Below are 20,507 nucleotides of genomic sequence, written 5' to 3'. Positions count from 1 at the left end.
GAGGGTAAATGTGGGCGCAAGAATACAGCCTTGTGGTATTTGTCCTCAGCATTTAAAGGGTTATTTTCAAAGATCGTAACATTTATGGACTTTGAGTTTTTCATTCGACTGAAGATTGCTGTTAACGAAAAGGGACTACAAATAAAAGTAAAGTAGCTATTCGCCGCAGAAGCAAGCACAAAATTTGAAAAATATTTATTCCATATTATTTCTATAAGCCAGGATCGCATTCTAGTAGGAGCTAAAATACTTAACATAGTATTTAAGTAACACAAAGAATAACATTAAAGTTTTTGTGCAATTTTCTAATATTAACGTATTTTGTAAAGCAAAATGAAGGATTTAAAGATTTTTCCTCTGTGATGTGGAGTACAACCATTCATATATAAGTACCTCAAACTGTACTTAAGTTAATAGCCTTAATGGACCTAAAAACTGTATGTAGTTTCCAGCAATTCAGAAAAAAAAATTCCTCATAAGAACAATTATTAGGCCTATGACGTTGATCTTTTGTAGATCTGATAGAAACTCATCCTGAAACTGAGCAAACAAATAGGAAAAATACCAGTACCACTCTTTATGCAGTACAAGACCGTTTTGGCCAGTTTATTTTCACTTTGAGTTCTAAAATGGTTTTCGAATTGTTTTTTTTTTTTTATAAATATTTTCTTTAGCTGTCCCAATCAGTCGTGTCAGCTGAAAATACGTCATTTCTTCTTCTTCTCATTTTTTTTTTTTTTTTTTTTATACCGATGATGGTTTTAAATTCGATCTCCACCCAACGTTCGTCGTTAAACAGAGAGAGAAATCTACGTGATCCTCGCCCACATCTCGCGCAGCTTCCGCAGGACGCGTCCGCTCCAGGCTGTGTGTCATGCGCAGTCCGGTCACACATCACCACGGCAACCGGCGTTCACACCGAGTCCCCGGCAGCATCGGAGGGGTCCGACAGCGTCAACGGACGAGCGGAGAGAGCAGAGAAATCCTCAGTAAGTTTGTTTCCCTTTTTTTTTTTTCATGGCCATATTTGTGTGACTGCAGCTGTTCATGGGGAATTAGAGGCTGAGATGCTGGAGCTCTGCAGCCGAGTACCTCACGTCGTTAATGTCATTAATTGATGTTGGTCGTGTATTCTTATGCTAATTAAGCTGCTGACGTCGATAGCCAAGCTTTACTCCCTTACTGGTGTTAAAACTGGGTGATTTCTGAGAAGTAGAAACATCCCAGATTTAAAAACAAAACCAAACAAACATGTTTCGACTGTCCCCACAACTCGTTTCAAACAAACGGATGTGCGTTCGAGTGTCTGAGCTCTCACACCTGGAGGGTCGTTATTCAGCTCTGGCAGTACGTCATCTATGCCATGTTGTCACGTGCCCTTCACGCACGTGTGTGCTGGTGCAGGGGTCTTCAGATGGTCCCTGAACTACAACTGATTGAGTTCTCCATGGACGACGCTGACATATTCACCTTCAGGAGGCTGCGTCTCTCCTGTTCTGTTGGTTGATAATGAAGTCGTCCATAATTAATCTACTGTGCCCATAAATTGCATATTTTGTGAAAAGGAAACATTTCCAGATTGTTGTAAAAGTTGTTGTTTGCAGCTCCTGCCCTTCCAGTTCCTTGGCGCGTCTCTGGACGCGGTGTAGGAGGGTTTGACAGCTCATTTGTTCATCACAGATTCAGGATGATTCATCGTTCCCACACTTCCCTCCAAGTGTGGAGATGAAAATGGCGGTCGGCACAGATGACCAGTCAATCCACCCACTCGCATCGACACCGAGGACCTTGAATACTCCAGTAATGCTCATGGAAGAGCTTTCGAATTGCCTGAGAAATGCTGCTGGGGATGTAAAAGCTTATTCTACTACATCGTCTTTTGGATAATGGAGAGGTTAACGCTTTGTTCATGAGATTGTTGAAGAGCTTCTCAACCAACAAACATAATTGTCTCCAACATATTTCCTGAAGTCCTGTTCTTTAGATAAGAGGCTCCCCATCTGTTATCGCCACATTCGAAGATCAAGATGGAGGAGAGAAAACAGAAGCGTTGTCAAAGCTCACAGGCAATTAAGAGTCAGCGGAATGTTACTTATGCAAGCCAGATACAAATATTAAAGAGTCTGGAGGAAGGTATGAAACGGTCGTGATGAATCACACGATGCTCTAATCTGCCGACCTTTTGTTATTTACTGAGACGAGAATATCAGCGTCAACATTTTTGCGGCGAATATGAAACTAAAGCCAAAAGCGCGTTAAAGGAGAAGAATGATAACAAGGGCGACTCCATGTCTGAAGGTAACAGTTCTACAGCATCTTTCATGCTCAGTTGACACGTTATATAGTTCTACAAAACGCTACAAGTACAAGAGAAGTTGTGGTTTTTACAGGGGTTATTTTATGCTGGACTATTTCTTGGCCAGAAACAGTTGCCAAGCAACCAACAGAGACTCCTGGGAGTTATCTCCCCCTTTCCAAGAAGTAGTCCGGAACATATCAAAGAAATGTTCAGTTGTACGCTTCAGAGGTGCTGGTAGGCAGATTTTCTTTCCTCTGGACACAGCTAGGCTGGCTGTTATATCCTGTTTCATTTCTGAATGCTAATCGAAGATAAGCTCCATGAGTAAAAGGGGTTCATCTACCAAAATGTCTTACTGGTCCCTGAAAGCAGCATTTTGTGTTGTTGATGAGCAACAGCGGGCTCTGCTGATACAAATGATCAGCTGCAGGATGCTAGCTCATCCAAATTAGTTCATCTGAGAATTGGCAGAATACCGCAGTATTTTAACTTACTTTGTTGAGAAACAACAGATTTTGACAACACGGAAATGAAACATGGTTTAAAAGGAGGTTCATTCACGTTTATCATTGACTTTATTACTCTGACTGTTGAGTTGCTAACAGCTGACTAGCAGCATTAAAGGTCTCGTTTTTGGGTTTTTTTGTCAATTTTTTTCTCCCATAAAGACCCTCTTCGTCTTCCTTTTGCCCCATCATGATAGCTGTACTGAGAATTTGGACCACGCTTCTGGAACCTGAATGCAGCATTACTAACCAGCAGGAGTTTCAGGAACAGTCAGCTCCAATAACCCAGAGCAGGAACAGATATTTGGAGCTCAGAGGAGGAATGAAAGAGGCACATCTCTGTTAGTTTCAGATAAAACTGCTGCTTAAGGTCGCATGTATCAGAAACTACTTGTATTTTACTTTATTTGAATTATCAAGCAGCAAATGTGTTTCTTTTGATCTCTTGCAGTATCGATAGTTAGGTCTACTGTATATCTCTCATCCTGCCTTGTCTCTTCTCATCATTCTCTACTCTTACCTCCTGTCTTCTTTGTCCTGACGCAGCCTTTTCAAAATTGGTTATAAAGCACATTGAGTGCATCTGACCTGAGCTCTGTCCCTGCATTCCAGATCTGATCAGGCATTGTCAGGCAGCAGAGCAACCATGGTGAAGCTGGGCAGCAATCTGTCCGATAAGCCGGAGAAACAACCGTCTGCAGATGACGGCTTTGATAACATCCCCCTCATCACACCCCTGGAGGTCAACCAGCTCCAGCAGCCATTTGCAGACAAGGTAAGAGTGGCCTATTAGGACTCTGAGTCTGTACTTTTTTCTAAAATACATTGTTGCACACATAGCACAACACAATGTATATCACAGCATATTAGTAGAAGCCACCAGATTACCTTTTGCAGCAAAACAATCACCATTAGAATACATTTGGGTGTACTTATCGCTGTAGCATGACCCCACACTGGCACCATTGTATTTACCTTCCTCTCCGGGTTAAAACCTTGACATCAGCCCACACTGTCCCAGCAGCTCCCTGCATGCATAATGCAAGAGGAAATCCCTCTGATACCTATTTTGGTTGGATAATGCAGTCCTCAGCACAGCATATACTACATATACGTATTCACTAGACCCGGACTAAACAGCACTCAGCAAATACAACATCGACCAGATATGCAGGAGTTGCAGTTTTTACAGGACAATCACACCGACTACTTTGACTTTGCCGCAGGTCGTTGTGAAGACGTCGACGCAGTACCAGCTGCAGCAGAAGAGGAGGAACAAGTTGCATGTTCCCAACATCAAGAAGCTAAATATCAACTTCTACAGTGATGTTTCAGAGAAAGCCAAGGTCGTGCAACAGAAACCCACCCCCTGCATTCCATCTTTTTTATAATTTCTAACAACCCTTTCACACACAACATATGTGAATTGGAGAATTCTGTATTAGCAAGTGTTGCCTAACAGATAAAACCCTCGTGCCATAGAACTGTTCCTTCATTTCCATGAACACAGCTACTGTCATTTATTAGGAGTCGATCCCATACACACTTTATGTGTGTTCATAAGTGTGTGTGTGTGTGTGTGTGTGTGTGTGTGTGTGTGTGTGTGTGTGTGTGTGTTGTCGTCACCCAGATCACCGGGCTGATCCTCATCACACTGGCCTTCCTCACCAGCCTCCTCCTCCTGCTCATGTACAAAGCCATGTGGTACGACCACCTTACCTGCCCGGAGGGGTTCACCCTGAAGGTAGAAAACACACCTGCACACACAAATGAATGCGTTTTAAGTTTTCTCTGCAGAAGTCCGAGTGTGCCATGAACCCTCACCCAGGTGTGGGTCTGCACCAACATACGGATTCACACAATTGCGTGTAAGGAAATGAGTCTTCCTGCAGCAGACCAGCAGAACTCTCATCTGTAGATGGAACAGATCTGTGATTATGTGATCCAGTCCCAGGATTCTACCACAGTCAACAGCGCAACTCACTGCTTTGTTTCTCGACACACCCTCACATCAGTCACATGAGCAGCATTTCAAAACTCATTATCTCCTGACGACACCTTGGAGACATCTTGCACCGCGCTAGCGCCGCCACGCATGTTAGTTAACGAAGCTGTCTCTGAAGAGCAAATGAAAGAGTGGGAGAGGGAGCGACAGAGCCTGCTTTCTGGTCAGGCAAAGATTGGGGCGCCCGCCTGTGAATCGGAGGGGTCTTTAATTAGGGCTGAGCGTGACTAAACTGTGATTAAAGGCTTAACAGTGAGGGGGGAAGCGAGGACGGGAAGGAGGGAGGGGATGGGGGACCTTTGAAGTTTGTGCCGGTTACAGTTGCTTTCAGCATTTTTTCCTGCTAATGCGTTGTTGGCGACATAAAAAGAGGAGTGAGGATGGAGGGTGGCATAGTCACTGCTGTGCTTTTGAGATGTTCAGCTCCTGACTGCGAGGAAGGTCAGGTAGTAGATCCTCTGGAGGGGAAACTATTCTCCAAACATAGTGGTGACAGGAGGGCGTTGAGTTTGTTTGATTTCGTTCAACCACAGTACTTCTCCATGTGCAGCTTTGCTCCCCTCAAAAACAAATCAGTGTGGCTTTCTAATTATGTTGTGAAGAAGTTTTCTGGATCATCGAGCGTCCGTTATTGGCCTGTTAGTCCTGTGAATCTTCAACTGTGCGTGGCAACTCCCTCAATCTCTCAACTCTCTTTTCACCAGCTGTTCTCACTCACCTGAGCTGATGTGTAGGAACATGTGCTGCATGTCATGTGGTCCCAGTAACGTTTGTTGTGTCGTCTGCCTTTTAGAATCCTCGAAAAAAACAACAACCCCGTTTTCTTAATGATCAACAATTCATGTTTAAAACGGATTTGTAGACGCAGCCCTTTTTGTAAGCGTGCCAGTTCCCAGCAGGAAGTTAAAAACCTGTGACCTGAAACTAAATCTCTCATACAAAGAGCTTGCTCATATCCAGAAAAGTGTCACAATGCAACAAGTTGCAGAGGTTTGATCGGGCTTTTAGGCATCAAAGTGTGTATTTGTGTGTGTGTGTGTGTGTGGGGGGGGGGGGGGTGCTGTCAAACATGTTACTACATTTTCTTTTAAACAAGCAGGCATCGTTAGCATGGATCAGTTTGAGGCCGAGGAAATTCAAAAAAAAAAACTGAATAAAAGAAATGTGTTGTCAAACTTAAGGAGGGAAATAGCAGATGTGCGGAACACTGATTTCAATGACTTGCCAAATAATGCTCCCTCTTCTATCCCTTCCGGAGATTTCTTTGCAGCCTTGGTGTTGCATCTGATCTAATCTGATTAGAGAACTGAAATCTAGCCAAAGAACGTTATTTTCCTGAGAAATCTGCTGGTGTTTCAGCCGATTTATGTCATATGCAAGCTGGAGGTCTGTGACCAAATCACAACTGAAGCACTTTTGCGCTTCCTATGGACTTTTCCTTAATTAGGTCTAAATTCTTGCTTGTGTTGTACGTCGCTTTGGACAAAAGTGTCTGCTAAATTAAATTGTAGAATTGTAGGTCTGCGTGCTCTGCTCCTATGGCCGCTGTACCCCGCACAAGGTGACACACAGGATGGATCCATGCACAGGCACTAGAGTATACCAGCCCCTTTAGGCTTCTGTCTCGTCTTTATATTAAAACATTAAAACAATGCATTCCAAATGAAAGCCGCTTGGTGGCCCCAAACATTGCGATGCATTTACAGCACCATTTTAATCATATTTTGTTTCATCTACATGATATTTTTTCCTGCAATATTTTTTTTCTGTGAAACATCCTTAACTTTTAATTACTTTCTCACGCAATTTTGAATTAGAGCTTAAAGTTTTTTTCTTGGTCTTGGAGAGGTAGTAGCCCATTAAAGCAGTGAGATGCACTTGAACGACCTTGCTGTTGATTGTCTCGTGTACTGATGCTCGTCAGAGCACTGATGTCATCTCACACGCAAACACGCACACTACTGTTGTCTACGTGTGATCAACCGTAGAGGTCAAATCTAGCAGACTAAGTTCGGACAGCAGGACACCAAAGTGTGTTTGTTCGTAATCGTTGATGTCACTTAAGCAGAAATGAGATTTTCAAGACTCAGAGCGCACTGTCATGATCACGTAAGCAGGGACCTGATCAAAACTAGAATATTTATATAAACACTGTCAGAACTCACAGTTTTTCTGATAGCTTCCTCTCCCGTTACCTTCATTCATGAATGCTGCCACATTGTTCTGGTGCTGTACACTCAAATCCTCAGAGCTGGAGCAGAGTTTCCTTTGATTCCTGTCATTTTTGTCCCTCACAGATGACTGACAGTGACGCAACAGCAGCTGGAATCAAACATGATTGACTTGAAGCAAATTCAATTGGACTGAAGTGAAATGGGGGAAGGCGCCTGGAATCATTAGCAATTATAATGGGCTTTTTAACCCCAAACCTTCTTAAGTTTTGGCACCAGAATCTAACATGAGTGCAGACAGAAAATCAGGAGAAACATCATGAACATATTTCCTATCTCACCTATTTTTTTGATAGATTTTTGCATCATCATCCCTCCAGGATGGTCTGCGTTGACCCGGGTGTGTTGTGAGTTATGAAGGTAAGCGTGATATCTCTCTCTCTCTCTCGCTCTCTCTCTCTCTCTCTTTCTTTCTCTTTCTCGTAACAGCAGAGGCATTGCACCCCGGCAGCTCTGGAGATGTACTACACAGAGCAGCAGCAGGAGCACGGCGTCCACGGCAGCTCCAACACTGGGCTGTACGCTGCCCTCAGCCACCTCAACCAGGTCAAGAAGACTGGGCCTGAGCTGCCATCACCATGGTTACCAGTCATCAGCGTTCTGAAGGAGGCTGAGATGGCCAAACAACAAGGTGGCAAGGAACCTCTCAAAGGAGTGGAGGGAGAGGAGTGAAGTGTGTGTGTGTGTGTGTGTGTGTGTGTGTGTGTGTGTGTGTGTGTGTGTGTCCAGGACGTCCCCCAGGCAGCCCATTGAGTTAGTTGCCTACAAGATGCTGCTTCAATATTCCAGCAATGTAAACCACACGCCCCCTCAACCTCCATCCAGCTATATTCTATTAATATTTAATACAAGTTAATACCCAACTGTGTTTGTGTGTGTGTGTGTGTTTGTGTGTGTGTGAGAGAGTGAGAGAGAGCACTGTTGTGGTTAGTGGCAGGAATGTCATTAAAGTGTCAGAGAATGTGTCTTGACTTTTACAGTGTTACTGAGTCATGACTAAATTCTGCCATCTGCATTCAGCATGTGTGCATAGGCCCGTGTATATAGTCTACACACACAGCAACCGAGTGTGTGCGTGTGAGCGCACACGTGTATGTGTGTGTGTGTGTGTGTGTGTGTAGATACACTGTTTGACTCGTCTCAGTTCTTGTTCAAGGTGAGAGAAGCGAGGCGAGAGCTCTGTGAAGATAACAAGTTTTAATGAGATGAGTGTAAGTTCGCCCTCGTAACTCCATCTTGTTATCTCGCCGTCGTCTCATTTGGTCTTTGAGGATGAAATCAGCAGTGATTGCGCTCACACTTGAACCAGTGAGACCAGGAACTATGATGGACAATTTAAATTTTGCTGAAATATGTTGATAGCGTATCTGTTTATCTCTGGACTGCCAGTTGCAGCTCAGTGATTGACTGGACTGGGTTATATTATGAGATGCTCCTAAATATTCTCTCATTTTAAATTCACCTTAAGAATATCTCTGAGTACAGTTCAGCACACGTGAAATAAATACTGAAAACACATACAGTTATAAAATACCTACAAGTTGAAATATTAATTATCAAAATGCGAAGCGAAGGTAAAAAAAAAAAAAGTAAAAGCAAGGCATTGATAGTGTATTTTAGTGTGAGTAGCCGCGGAATACAGCCTCCAAAACGAATGAATAAGTAAAAAAAAAACCTTAAAATTCAAATTTTAAAAGCAGGACTTGGCTCTTGCTGTTTATCTGGTTGTACATAATGAATCTGCCAGTAAGAATATTGCACAATGATGTGAGTTATTTGCTGCATTTATGAGTAAATCTTTAAGGTATTTCAAAGATGAAAATCCAGATTTGAATCCGTCTCCATGTTGGCATGTGTTTCATTTAGGCTTCTTGAATTGTTAGCTGCGTCCGTGTAAATCAACGTGTGGTGTAGAACCAGCAGTGTAATGTGCCGCTCATCTGTCAGTGGGTATGAACGGATGAAATGGGAACTTATCTGATGACCTGATGTATTACGTACAACTGATATGGTCCTCACTTTTTTCTGTTTGTTTAATTAGCAAATTATTTATCTGAACTTAGGAGGAGTGTTACGAGTGTTATAATGCATTCATTGTTTTCCTTAGTTGTTTTTTTTTCTAAATGGTGGATGATATCTTGCATCGGAGCAAATCTCTTCATCTGAGTCGGAGGAAGGTGGGATCGCAGCACAGCTTGTCCTCCGAGTGCCAAACGTTTCCGTCATCTGCTCTGATGTCACCGACTGAACAGAAATAAATGACTCCCAATTTTCAGTTCTGTCATTCACTACGAGCCTCACTGATTTAAAGTTTCTAATGACCTCGGACGATTTGATACCGATGTGGTCAGATTTAACAGAAAGCATCCACGGGGTGTGTTAGAGTATGAAGTCAATCAGTGCACGTCACCGGGGTCAGTAACCATGGTGCTGTCGTCATCTCTGAAGGTTGCTGTTGTTTCCTTTGGTTTGGAACATACAAATCCAATGACCAGCATGAGGTACTGTCATGAATTCAGTAGGACTACAATATAAGTTTGAATAAGCTTTACTTTGACCTGCTAAAATGTGAAATACCGACGGCAAATGTATGCTTCTGTAAATAATGTCTGAATTTGAAAGAAGTGCCCCTCCATTCACAACTGTACTTTATTCCTCGAATTAGAACAATAGAAATGCATTTTGGGCTGATAATAATAATATTATCATTATAATATGAATATTATTATAATAATAGAAAATAGCTTTTAAATCTGTGATCGTAAGCACCTTTGAGCACTTGGAAAAGCATTATACAGATGCAATGTATTATTATTATTATTATAGGTTTGTGTGTGTGTAGCTTTTCAGTGTTGCATCATACCAGATATAGAAAGTTTACACACGTTTTCAATTTGGAACAAACAAATCGGGAACAGTGTCATCTTCAATAAACGGCCTCGGTCATCTAATTGAATGTAAAATGGTTTAGAATTTAAAAAGAACATAAGTATTTGCTCAGTTACTTGTAAAATGTGCACCTTGACTGGCCAAAGACAGAAGGATACATTTGTTCCTCAAGTAAACCAACAACTGCTACTTAGGAATTTGTGAGATGCTGCCAATTTAAATTTCTTCAAATAATACATTTTGCCTGAAGAACACTGAGCGTTGAGTGAGATCCTTTGTTTTATTCAAGTTAAAGATATAGAGACTTCTTCCACGTCTGCTTGAGCTGGAGGAAGATGTTCATGTGACACTTGCTGGTCCAGTGGTCTAATCCTAAATGACCAGGAGCAGAAAAATGCCCGGCACGTCCTACACTGTTGCACAGAGATGATCTGTATGCATAGAATTTCAAATATCATTCCTTCCTTCTCCTCAAACTTTCGTTTAGCAATTCAAAGCCAAGCCACATCCTCTGTCGGTTCACTGCTGTGAGCCTGTCTGCATCTCATTTACACTCACATATTTTCACACCATCGCTCAAACCCAAGACGTGAATGTGTGTGTATGTGTGTACGTATGCATGTATGTATGTTAGAAGTGTGTGTGTGACGATGCAGTCATTAACAAACACTGTTTCCTTTAGTTTCTGTGTGTGTGTGTGTGTGTGTGTTTGCATGCACGCATGTGTTGGTGTTCATTTTTACAACTTAGTGTGTGTGTCTGTGCGCGTGCGTGTGTGTGAGCCCATGCTTAACTCGTTAATTAAATCTACATTACACCCTGTTTAGCCTTTAGGGCTGTTTTTTTCTTCCCACTGTTACTGGGTGACATGCTTTAGATGCTGCTGGCCCAGGGCATGGAACTGAATAAAGTGCTAAAAAAAATATTTATTAGGGCATTTACAGATCCCACGCTTGGTAAAGGCATAACATCTTGTGCCAAAAAAATGCTTGGATTCAGTGCCGGAGGGGAAATCACGTAAAATCACCCGAGTCGTCATGTAAAGGCCGCCAGCTCCATTTACTTGCTTTATAGCATCAACAGATCTTAACAGTAAAATAGCAGGTTGGCTTTTTAATTTGTCCCGACCGTTCTCCAGAATTCCCCCAAAGATTGCGAGGGAGGTCCATGCCAAGACTCATAGCCGTTAACATCCCCCAGAATCAGATTCCTCCCTGCCCTGATGTGGTTGGAGAGAAGGAGGGAGGGGTCTTCCTCCTCTTTCCTGGGTGTCACAGACTGATCACACAGGAGGTGTTAAGATCACACATCACCCCCAAACAGCGTCAACTAGTCAGCAAATGCTGTGAAATACAAAATAAAAGAGGGGCTACTTGGGGATGAAGATTAGACGAAGATGAAACTCAAATGGGAAGTGTAATAGAGAGCAGTTCCTGTATTTATTAGAATAGTAAAAGTCAGATATTGACCGTGAGTGACAGCAGGGTTTTACAATTTGGAGTAAACATGAGAATAAAACATATTGATGACTTGTCTTTCACCTTAAAAGTGCTTGTAAATTTTGGCCCGATAGAAACCCAGGACTCGTTCTTAAATGATGTCAATCAATATATGAGGTGTGTTCTGGAGTAACTGTACAACTAAAGTTAAGTGGCAAGTTTGTTCTTTTTTTTTTAACTTTTTGCATTTTTCCACCAATAGCAAGCACATGCACCTCATCTCTATCATTCATTGCCGCTGCAGTTTACCCTTGATAGGTCGCCTGTCAATCATATTGCAACTATGGCATTTTGACATAGTGTGGGTATAATTAACAGTATTATTTATGGTCCCTTGATTATTCGGTGTTCAGACATCCACTGAGTGTACCCCCTCATCATGTTTAAATTGTCTTAATTTTTAAAGAAATAAGAATACAAAGTCAGTAAAGCGAAGCTATTGAACCGTTTTATTTGGTTTTTTGATGGAGATAAGCTGCTAATTAGCAGGACAAGTCACAGGAGCTCAGGTAAGCTTTTCTCTTTCCCAACCAAACATGTTGAGTTAAAAAGCACTCAGTCAGCCTGTGTAGGTTTCACTAAAGGCTAAATGTGTTGCTAGTAAAAGAATTTCTTTGTTTACTACTGTGTCAAGCTGCTGTGTGCGTCTTTATCCTGCCCGCGCAGCAGCAAAAAGTAATTAACCGGTATTGTTAGCATAACCATGTTTAGCAGTGTGAGGAGCCACAGCGTTTTCTGGCTTATATGTTTGTAGTGTTGGCGAAAAGCATTGTTGCCTATTGAAGAGGGAGGAAGAAGAAGTAACTGACATCTCTTTTCTGGTAACATGGTAAAATATCCGGGGTAACGGTTAAAAGTTAGCTGTTGTTGTCACAGTGGCGGCAGGATTTCCTCATCCCTGCAACCCTAGTTACGTTCTCAGAAGTGTGTCACAACTATTGTGTTTGAAAAACTCTTTTCACTGTTCAGATGTTCAGCCTAATTAATAATTTGATCAATAAAAACAACAACAAAAGAGAGAAGCGAGGGATGAGGAAAAGAAAAAGGATGAGCACAAGAGAAGGAGCAGATGAGAGGCAGTCAGGCCTGGGAAGGGAAGGAGGGGGTGCGTGGGTGAGAGGGGGGTCTGGGTAGGAGAAGAAGAGGCGGTGGAGGCCAAGAGGCATGGAGGTGGAGATGGAGGAGGAGGAGGGTGAATCCAGGCTGACCCCTGTGTCTGTGTGTGTTGTTGTGTGTCTCAGTGGGTTTCCTCTGCCCTGGCGCCAGCTGGAAATGCCTCCACTAAGCAGAGGCAGTACACACATCATCCTCCATTCACCCCCATTCAGTCCCCTTTGATGAGAGTAACACTATACATGCCCAGCGCGCCTCATAGATCCTATCAAGCTGCTGTTTAAAGGGCGGGAGCGAAAGCCGGGGCAGCTGATCATAACTTATCGAGGGGTTTGGATGCACTGTCAGCCCGTTTCATTGCCTGCAGAGCAAATAAAATCAGCACAATTGAGAGGTTTTGAAATTGGAGTGATGTTGTTACAGTAGTGGAGGTTCCATGAAGAACGCTGCCACCTAGGGGTCGTCTCCCATGGTTGCACCGAGAAATAAGGTGCCAGGTATCCGCTCGTATTTACAAGCCCTGTTTTTTTTTTAACAGATTTTGAGTGGTTTGTGTTTTCTTAACATCCAGTAAAGATTCTGAAAAAGTGATGTTTAGACATTTAATGCTGCTATTTTCCCTTTACAAGAGCCTTGTTGACCGTACCTTTAATACCTGCTATTGGATTAGTCACAGTTGCTCCTTAAAGTTTATCCTCAGGACGGTCTTTTTAAAATGACTCAATAGCCATGAAATTAGTCATTAGTTTGTTATCCTGCCGCGATGTTGCCCTCACGCAACAAAAACCTCACCAGTAAACAATTATCCGAGCGGCACAGCGAGGTAAAGGCCCAAAGCTGCGGCCCAGACATGTCGTGAGGAAGAAAAACAACCCGCTCTGCTTTGCTTCCACGCAGTTTGCTTTGTTCTGGTTATTACGGAGTCGAAATATTGTCATTACTCACAGACCAAATCATTTTACGACATCCTGCAATTAAACTTTAAGCTAATAGGTTAATGAGACAAATGGTTTGAACGCTGCAAGTTGGTTTCTATTAGGAATGGCATTGAACACACACACTCACACACACACACACACACACACACACACACACCCCCGCTCTTGAGTTCCCTCTGCCTGCATCTCTGTCTCTCTCACACACCCACATGCAAACACAAACACGGAACACAGACTGGTTTGATTTAGGTTTTGCGGTCCCCTCCCGTCGAAGCCTCAGACAGGCAGCGAGGACCAGAGCGGAGTGAACTCCAGTTCAGCCTGAGCCCGGCTGTCTCTGCTAAGCTTCAACTTGAAACCATCCAAATTGGGCTTAATCTGTGTTTTGCTTTGCCAATTATCGACCCAGCAGAGCTGCATGGCAAATAGGGATGAATGAGCTTTAGATGGGCCCGGTTGAGAGGAAGGTCACTGTGTGATTTATGGTGATCTATTGAGTCCGTGACTCGGCCAGCGTAGATGGAGCTTGGGAGGAATTATCAGCCAAAGCTGGGAAAATGTAGCTCATGATGCAGCAGAAACGCTCTTGGAGTGATGGAAAGTCTGACATATGAGAAAACGAATGTCTAATTTTAATTTAGAAGAAAAAAAAACCCACTTCATTATGTTTTCAACCAACATGCTGAAAGAATCCAGACAGAGATCTGGTTTCTGTGTCATGTGGAAGCAGCTCTGTGGTATCAGATTTTTGATTTTATTATTATTTTTATGGAGATTAATATACTGCCTGTGAGCCTCCTGTTCATCGTAATCACTGGTCATTATACCACGCTCACAGCACCGGGGAGCGCTCACAAACAGGATGATGACTCCTTTCTACAACTCGGAAGTCTAAAACTGATATTTATACTGTTATCATTGTCACTGTCGATAAAAGCAAAGAGAACCTATTCCTCTGTGCTGTACAGCTCACATGTTAAAATATAATGGATGTTATAACGTAGCTCCATCCTGCTGCTGAGAATAACTCACCAATTTGGTTCTAAACTACGGTGGCTGATAATTTTTAAAAGTGTATTTCTCTATTCTTTTTTCCATATCCTATGTTTTTAACAGGTTTTTAATGTTCTCTCTTGGTTCTAAAGCACTTTGAGCTGCAATTTTTGTCTGAATGGTGCTCTACAAATAAAATGTATTATTTAACAATTCCTTTTCAGAATTGTGTGATTTCTGTGGCAAGAAGTAATCAGTGTACCACAGACAGACTGGGAAATTTTATTTAAAGATTTTAACATGCAGTGTGTGAGTGTGAGGGGGGGGGGGTTGGACTCTTACAAATTTTAATTTATTATTTTTCTTTAAGAACTCTGCTTCTAATGTGTCGATGCACTTCTTCAAGCAATGATATTATCTGTGTTCAAACAGTGTGTGTGTGTGTGTGTGTGTGTGTGTGTGTGTGTGCGCGCGTTTCCCTCAGTTTGATTCGTCCATTCTTCTCTTTCTTTCAAGATAAAATCTCTCCTTTTTTCCTCCTCCTGTCTTTCTCTCCATCTGGGTGACTTCATCTTGCTCTCTGCTGGGGTTCCTGTTAACACACAAAGCATTTTTGGGATTCCATCCCATAATTAAAGGAACACAATGTTCATATTGAATTACTCATTTACTTCACTGTAGCCGACTGCTGTTTTCCTCATAGTTTCTTGAAGTAGAAGCTGTGTGTGGAAGCTTAAGTGGAGAACAAAAACACAGACACTTGATAAAAATGTTCAAATATTCATGCCTGTGTGAAATTGCAAATCTGTGTTCGTTATACAGATGTCACTGAGCTGTTATTGTGTAGCAAATAGTAAATGAATGAGCGCGGGATTGTCTTCAGTCGCAGTTTTAATAGCTTTGTCATCATTAGTTCATTTCCGTCAGCAACGAGAGGGGACTGAACTCATCAGTAACTTCTCACTGCTGGTTGCGTCAGTCAGACGTTTGTTCCACATCTTCTGTCTATAAATGAAAATAAGAGCAGATGATTATTGACTCCTGTGTAAGAGGTGTTTCTCTCTCCAGGATAAATAGTTGCTCTGTTGTGAAACTGACTCTGATCTCACTCTGAGGCGGGTTAACAGATCCTTGACCCCACATCACTTTTCATCCATCAAATTAGGCTAATTAAGTTTACATCACGCATGAGCATTTATCAGGGGACGGTTTTGAGGGATATGACACAGTATCCAGGTTCCACAGTGCATCGACTAACTCCTGGCAACAACCCTGTACAAGTGTCTAATCCTTGACATGTTGCAGGACCCCCATTCAACATCTGGACACCCCCCCCCCCCCCCCCCGTTGCCCTGTAAGCGTCGAAAACCACTGCACATGCTCCAGAACCAAGTGGCCGCTCATTTATGTAATAAGACACTCGGCGTCATTTCCCCTATGCAGTAAAACACAAAAAATATCATTTTTTAGGAGAAAAAAAAATACTTAACACTTGATGTCAGAAATCAGAGCCTGCAGAGCCTCCACATGTTCACCACGAGGACCATGACATAAAGGTCCTGCTGGTTTAAAAAGTCACTCCTTCAGCAGGTTGTAGTGAGCCCACTGCTTCACACCACCAAACTCACTTGTGTCATTATCATGGAGGACTTCAGTTAACAGGCAAATAAGACGCAGATTTTCACAGGATTAACTTTGATTACCACTGCTGACAGACTCCCCTAAATCCCTCAGTGGGGCGACTCAGGGCCACTTACCAACGGAGCCAACTGTTAGCAAACCGCTGAGATCCAGTTAAAGCTGACAAAGATCTGCAGCACGTACGCTAGAACATTTCTGTTATTGGGGAACTAGGATTTCACCTCTGGACTCTCCTGCTGGTTGTAGATGATATAATATAGAAGTTGTTATCTTTCCATAAATGGAATGAAAAGGTCAGTGCCAGTTTGAGGTGAGTCAGCATGGAAACCAAACACTCGCCTGTTGTGAAAAGGTTATAAATTGTTATTCGTAAGATTTTGACATAAACAAATATCTGCCCTTCGCTTCACCAAAGTCTTGTTGCGCTCAATTGCCACGCCGCGGTCTAATTCCTGACATGTTTTCACCCCTCACTTCTTTGGTCATGTAATAAAAAAAATACTCTGAAGGAAGCACCATAAATTTGGAAGCGATGATGATGAACAACTGTCAACTAATAATGACAGTCACTATTAAAAAAGCGAAGCGACCTCGTCACCACAAGCCTCTTTTGAGGGGGACTGGGTAATCCAAGAATAAATTGCCTGTCTGTAGTCATTTGAACGCAACATTTAGCTGTGATTTATGTGAAGGGAGAAAAGCATTATGAGAAAACGTCTTCCAAGTTCAACAGCTTGCAGCAATTTACATTATATGGGGGGAAAACCGCTGAAACAAATATTTGACCGGCCTCCATAATGAAATGGATATATTTATACACACTGAATTGAGTCAAAGGCTCTGTAATGAATGCATGGCTTCACCAAAAGACCTCTCTGCATTCCTGTTGTAAACATTTTACTGATGCTACAGGGGCTGGGAATGAAAGTTATTAGAGCCACAATTCTCAGGCCAAGAGATACAAAGATAATCCTCATGATGAAGAAGATACGCTGGAGGGAAATCAGCGCTGTCTTTGTGTCGCTGACGAAAGAGATTTAGAGATTTACAAATTACAGTTCAATTAGTTGCAGCTTGTTGTTGTGCCCCCCCCCCCCCCCCCAAAAATGCTGAGTTCTAAGCTATTTCCCCAAAGAGGCTGTGGTGATAGGACACACTCCTTTGCAACGTCCTCACAGACATAAATATACACCTTTTAACTGAAAGCGTCGCAGTGCTTCAGTACGCTCGGGTCACGTCCTCATCAGCAGCGTTTTGATCTTAATTCTTAAATGTAATTATTTGTTAAATGTGGAAGTATTTCGATTTGTGAATGTTACACGTGTCTGTGTTTCTACTGAATTAGTTTAATCTTCAGCACGGGTCCACATCCAACAGTGACATTAGCAACTTTGTTTACATCTTGTTTCAGCAGCTAATTAGCAGCAACAACAACAAAAAAAAAAAGTAGCTAGCGGGCAGTTTTTTCTGTGCCAGTGTTTGTTTGGCAGCTTCAAGGTGCAGTAAGAAGCAAGAACGTTAGCAAGAAAGCTAATGTGGGTTGTTGTGTAGCAGCAGGCTGCCATTGAGTAAACGCCATGCTTTATGCAAAGATTCGACCAAAATGGGTTCTCCAGCTGCGTAGACATAATATGTAATGGAAACATATTTTTGTTCAATTAGCGCAAAACCAGGAGAAGAAAACATTAAACCAAAGAGAGCTGTCTTTTGGAGTCAATTTTCTTTCTGGAAGGAAAGCATAGGACCACTGATTTACAGAACAAATGAGTATTTGACCAGAAATACATTTTAACTTTAGCTGACTTTATTCAGATTTTTATATCCCCTTGTCAGTGAATGAGAATCAATAGTTTTATGATTTTACAATATATGAAAAGTTCAAAGCTTCCTAGAGACAGTCGGTGGGTTCATCAAATTAAAGCGATAGCTCTCCACACAATTAAAGTTCATTATTTACTCACCTCGTGTTGATGGAAGGTCCGGTGGGGTTTCTTTCAACATCAGTGACGCCACGTTTCAGCTTCATTGTTCATTGTAGCCTGAAGCTACAAACATAAAACATGTTGTTGAAAACATGGCGTCACTGATGTTTTTCAAAGCAGCTCGGCATATCAAGGCTTCAGGACACTTGGAAGCAGTATGAAGGCATTTCATGGTTTTATTATGTTTTTTTTTTGTGTGTGAAAGTTGGTCCCCATTCACTTGAATTGTTTAGAAGATTTCTGCAACAACTTCTCCTGTGAAACTTCCAGCAGTGAATTGTTAGCCGAAAAAACTTCACCTGACCTTCCATCAGCATGGAAGTAAATAGGTAACGGGTGAACTTTAATTTTGGGGTGAAGTATCTCCATAAGCCCTGAAAATTCAGACAGGAAATAGTATGATATTTTTGTTTCTACTCCGTCATTGCAATTTGAAATCTAACCTTTAACCCCTGCGGCATCAGATAAGAAGACAGTTTATTTATGCAAAGATAAATAATGTTGTGCTCCAGATCGGGATGTCGCATGTGACTTGGCGCTTCCTGAAGCAACAAGAATGTATTTTGTCATTTCTTTTGAAGGGTTTGAAAAGTTCTTCTGGGCTTCTGGTCAGAGCTTCTCAGGGTCTGGGGTGGGGGGTGGAGGGGCTGGGGGTGGGGGGGCAGGCTGTGTGGACCAAGGAGGGTTACTGTTGAACAGTGTGAGTCATGTGAAGACATCTGTGTCTTTGTATCTGAATGAGATGATGAGTTACAGATGATTGAAATGGATGAACTCGTCCCTGTCCAGTACATGATGTAGCATGAATGGAGCGACACACAAAATACACGCGCACGCGCACGCACTAAACACTTATCACCTCAGCACTCCTCATGAGCAAGCGAGCAGACGCAAACTCTAATTAAGATGTCACAAAGAAAATATTTTAATGACTTACAAATGGGGTGACTGCACATTGCCCTGTGCCATTTATTTAGAGTGAGGCTGAGACTTACTGGCATGAGGCAGCACATACAGCAAATTCTTAGACATCTAAATTAGAGGGGGCCCTGAGTGTCGTGCCTTCAGATACATGTGTGTAACCCCTGTGGTCTCCAAGCCCCCTCCTTAAAATTAGCGTCCTCCTTAATCAGTGCCAAATGGATTTTTTTTCTCCCTCTTCCCCGGCCTGGGCGATACAGGGAGCGAGAGAGGAAGGAAGTCATTGTATTCAATGAGAGCCTTCCATTTTTATATTTTACAGCCGCGTCACACCCCCCCCCCCCCCCACACCGCCATATAAACAGCAACTCTTACAGTCACCAAGGCTTTCATGTGTCCCAGGCAGCAGTCGGCGAGGAAGGAGGGCCAATTGCTTATAATTAAGAGGTATTTGTTTGGGAGCTGCTGGGTGTTAAATTCTTCATACTCATGGCTCTTTTTGTCATATTAGCAGCACTGTAGGTCCTCGACCTGCATGTCGGCCATGTCGTCACCAAAGCAAACAAGGGCAGTCTGAGTTGAGAGTAAATTAAAAATTGACAGTGTTTTGTTTACTAATAAAACTTGTACATTCCCAGTCCTGGGAACAATTCCACAGGTATAAAATACAGCCTGCTTTTAACATTCCAAAAACATTCCTGGATGATCAATGTTTGGGAATATGTATGGGATGTTCCCTGTCAATGTGTTGTAGTCTAAATTTCTATTAGTTTAGTCCGGTAGAGTTTCAAAGTGCATAAATTCAAGTGGGACAAATAAAAAGGTGCATTTGCTGAGGGGGGTGCACGAAATGTGTTTGCAGAATCACATACCAGCAGAAGTTCAAATTAGTCGTCTCTTGCCACGTCACCGATCGCTTTGTTTACGTCTGAACAAACGCTGTGTGCAGACAGCCCGGAATTCTTGTTTTGTGGGTCACTTCCTGCAGCCGGGTCTCAGCTCAAAACTCAGCCAGTGTTCACATGGAAACTGACAGAGATGCTAGGGCGAGGTGGTCTCAGTTCTTTGGGTCTGCAGTGGAGTACCGTGACTGCTTTCACAAGTGCCCAAGGAGCCACACCAGTACAGGGTTTGATTATGATGAACTAATGCCGGCTAGTGAAGCTCCCCAAGGGTTCCCATAATTCACAATAGAGGGAACATTTTATGAACATTCCTATGATCTATTCCCTAAATGTTCCCAGAACACCCTGGATGTTTCCGAAACAACTACCAAATACTGCCTTTTACCCTAAAAGAAGTGTGGGAACATCGCAAGGAAATATTCTTCACGCTAGCGAAGATGCTAACAGAACATTTAGATATCGGGAGATTGTCCTCCCGCACGTGGGGTGGCGGACCAAGAGCCCGGCACGCTGTGGTGGTAGTTTTCTACCTCTTGAGCCACAATGAACACCGTGACCTTAGTCTCTGTCTCTGTCCAGCGGTGA

General features: G+C 42.6%; 1 protein-coding gene across 1 annotated transcript; it reads left to right on the top strand.

Moving 5' to 3' along the window:
• Positions 1-873: 873 nt before the first annotated feature.
• On the top strand, positions 874-10,127 carry caly (calcyon neuron-specific vesicular protein). The gene is made up of 5 exons (XM_086210140.1): positions 874-989; positions 3,418-3,580; positions 4,032-4,151; positions 4,436-4,549; positions 7,471-10,127. Exons 2-5 carry the CDS (start codon positions 3,452-3,454, stop codon positions 7,711-7,713), a joined length of 606 nt encoding a protein of 201 aa, XP_086066266.1. The 5' UTR covers positions 874-989; positions 3,418-3,451; the 3' UTR covers positions 7,714-10,127.
• The last annotated feature ends 10,380 nt before the right edge of the window (positions 10,128-20,507 follow it).

The sequence above is a fragment of the Aulostomus chinensis genome, chromosome 8, assembly GCF_037954235.1.
Source record: "Aulostomus chinensis isolate RoL2024-O1b breed Wild chromosome 8, RoL_Achi_v1.0, whole genome shotgun sequence".
Taxonomy (NCBI): Eukaryota; Metazoa; Chordata; class Actinopteri; order Syngnathiformes; family Aulostomidae; genus Aulostomus; species Aulostomus chinensis.
This window is presented reverse-complemented; position numbering and strand designations above follow the sequence as displayed.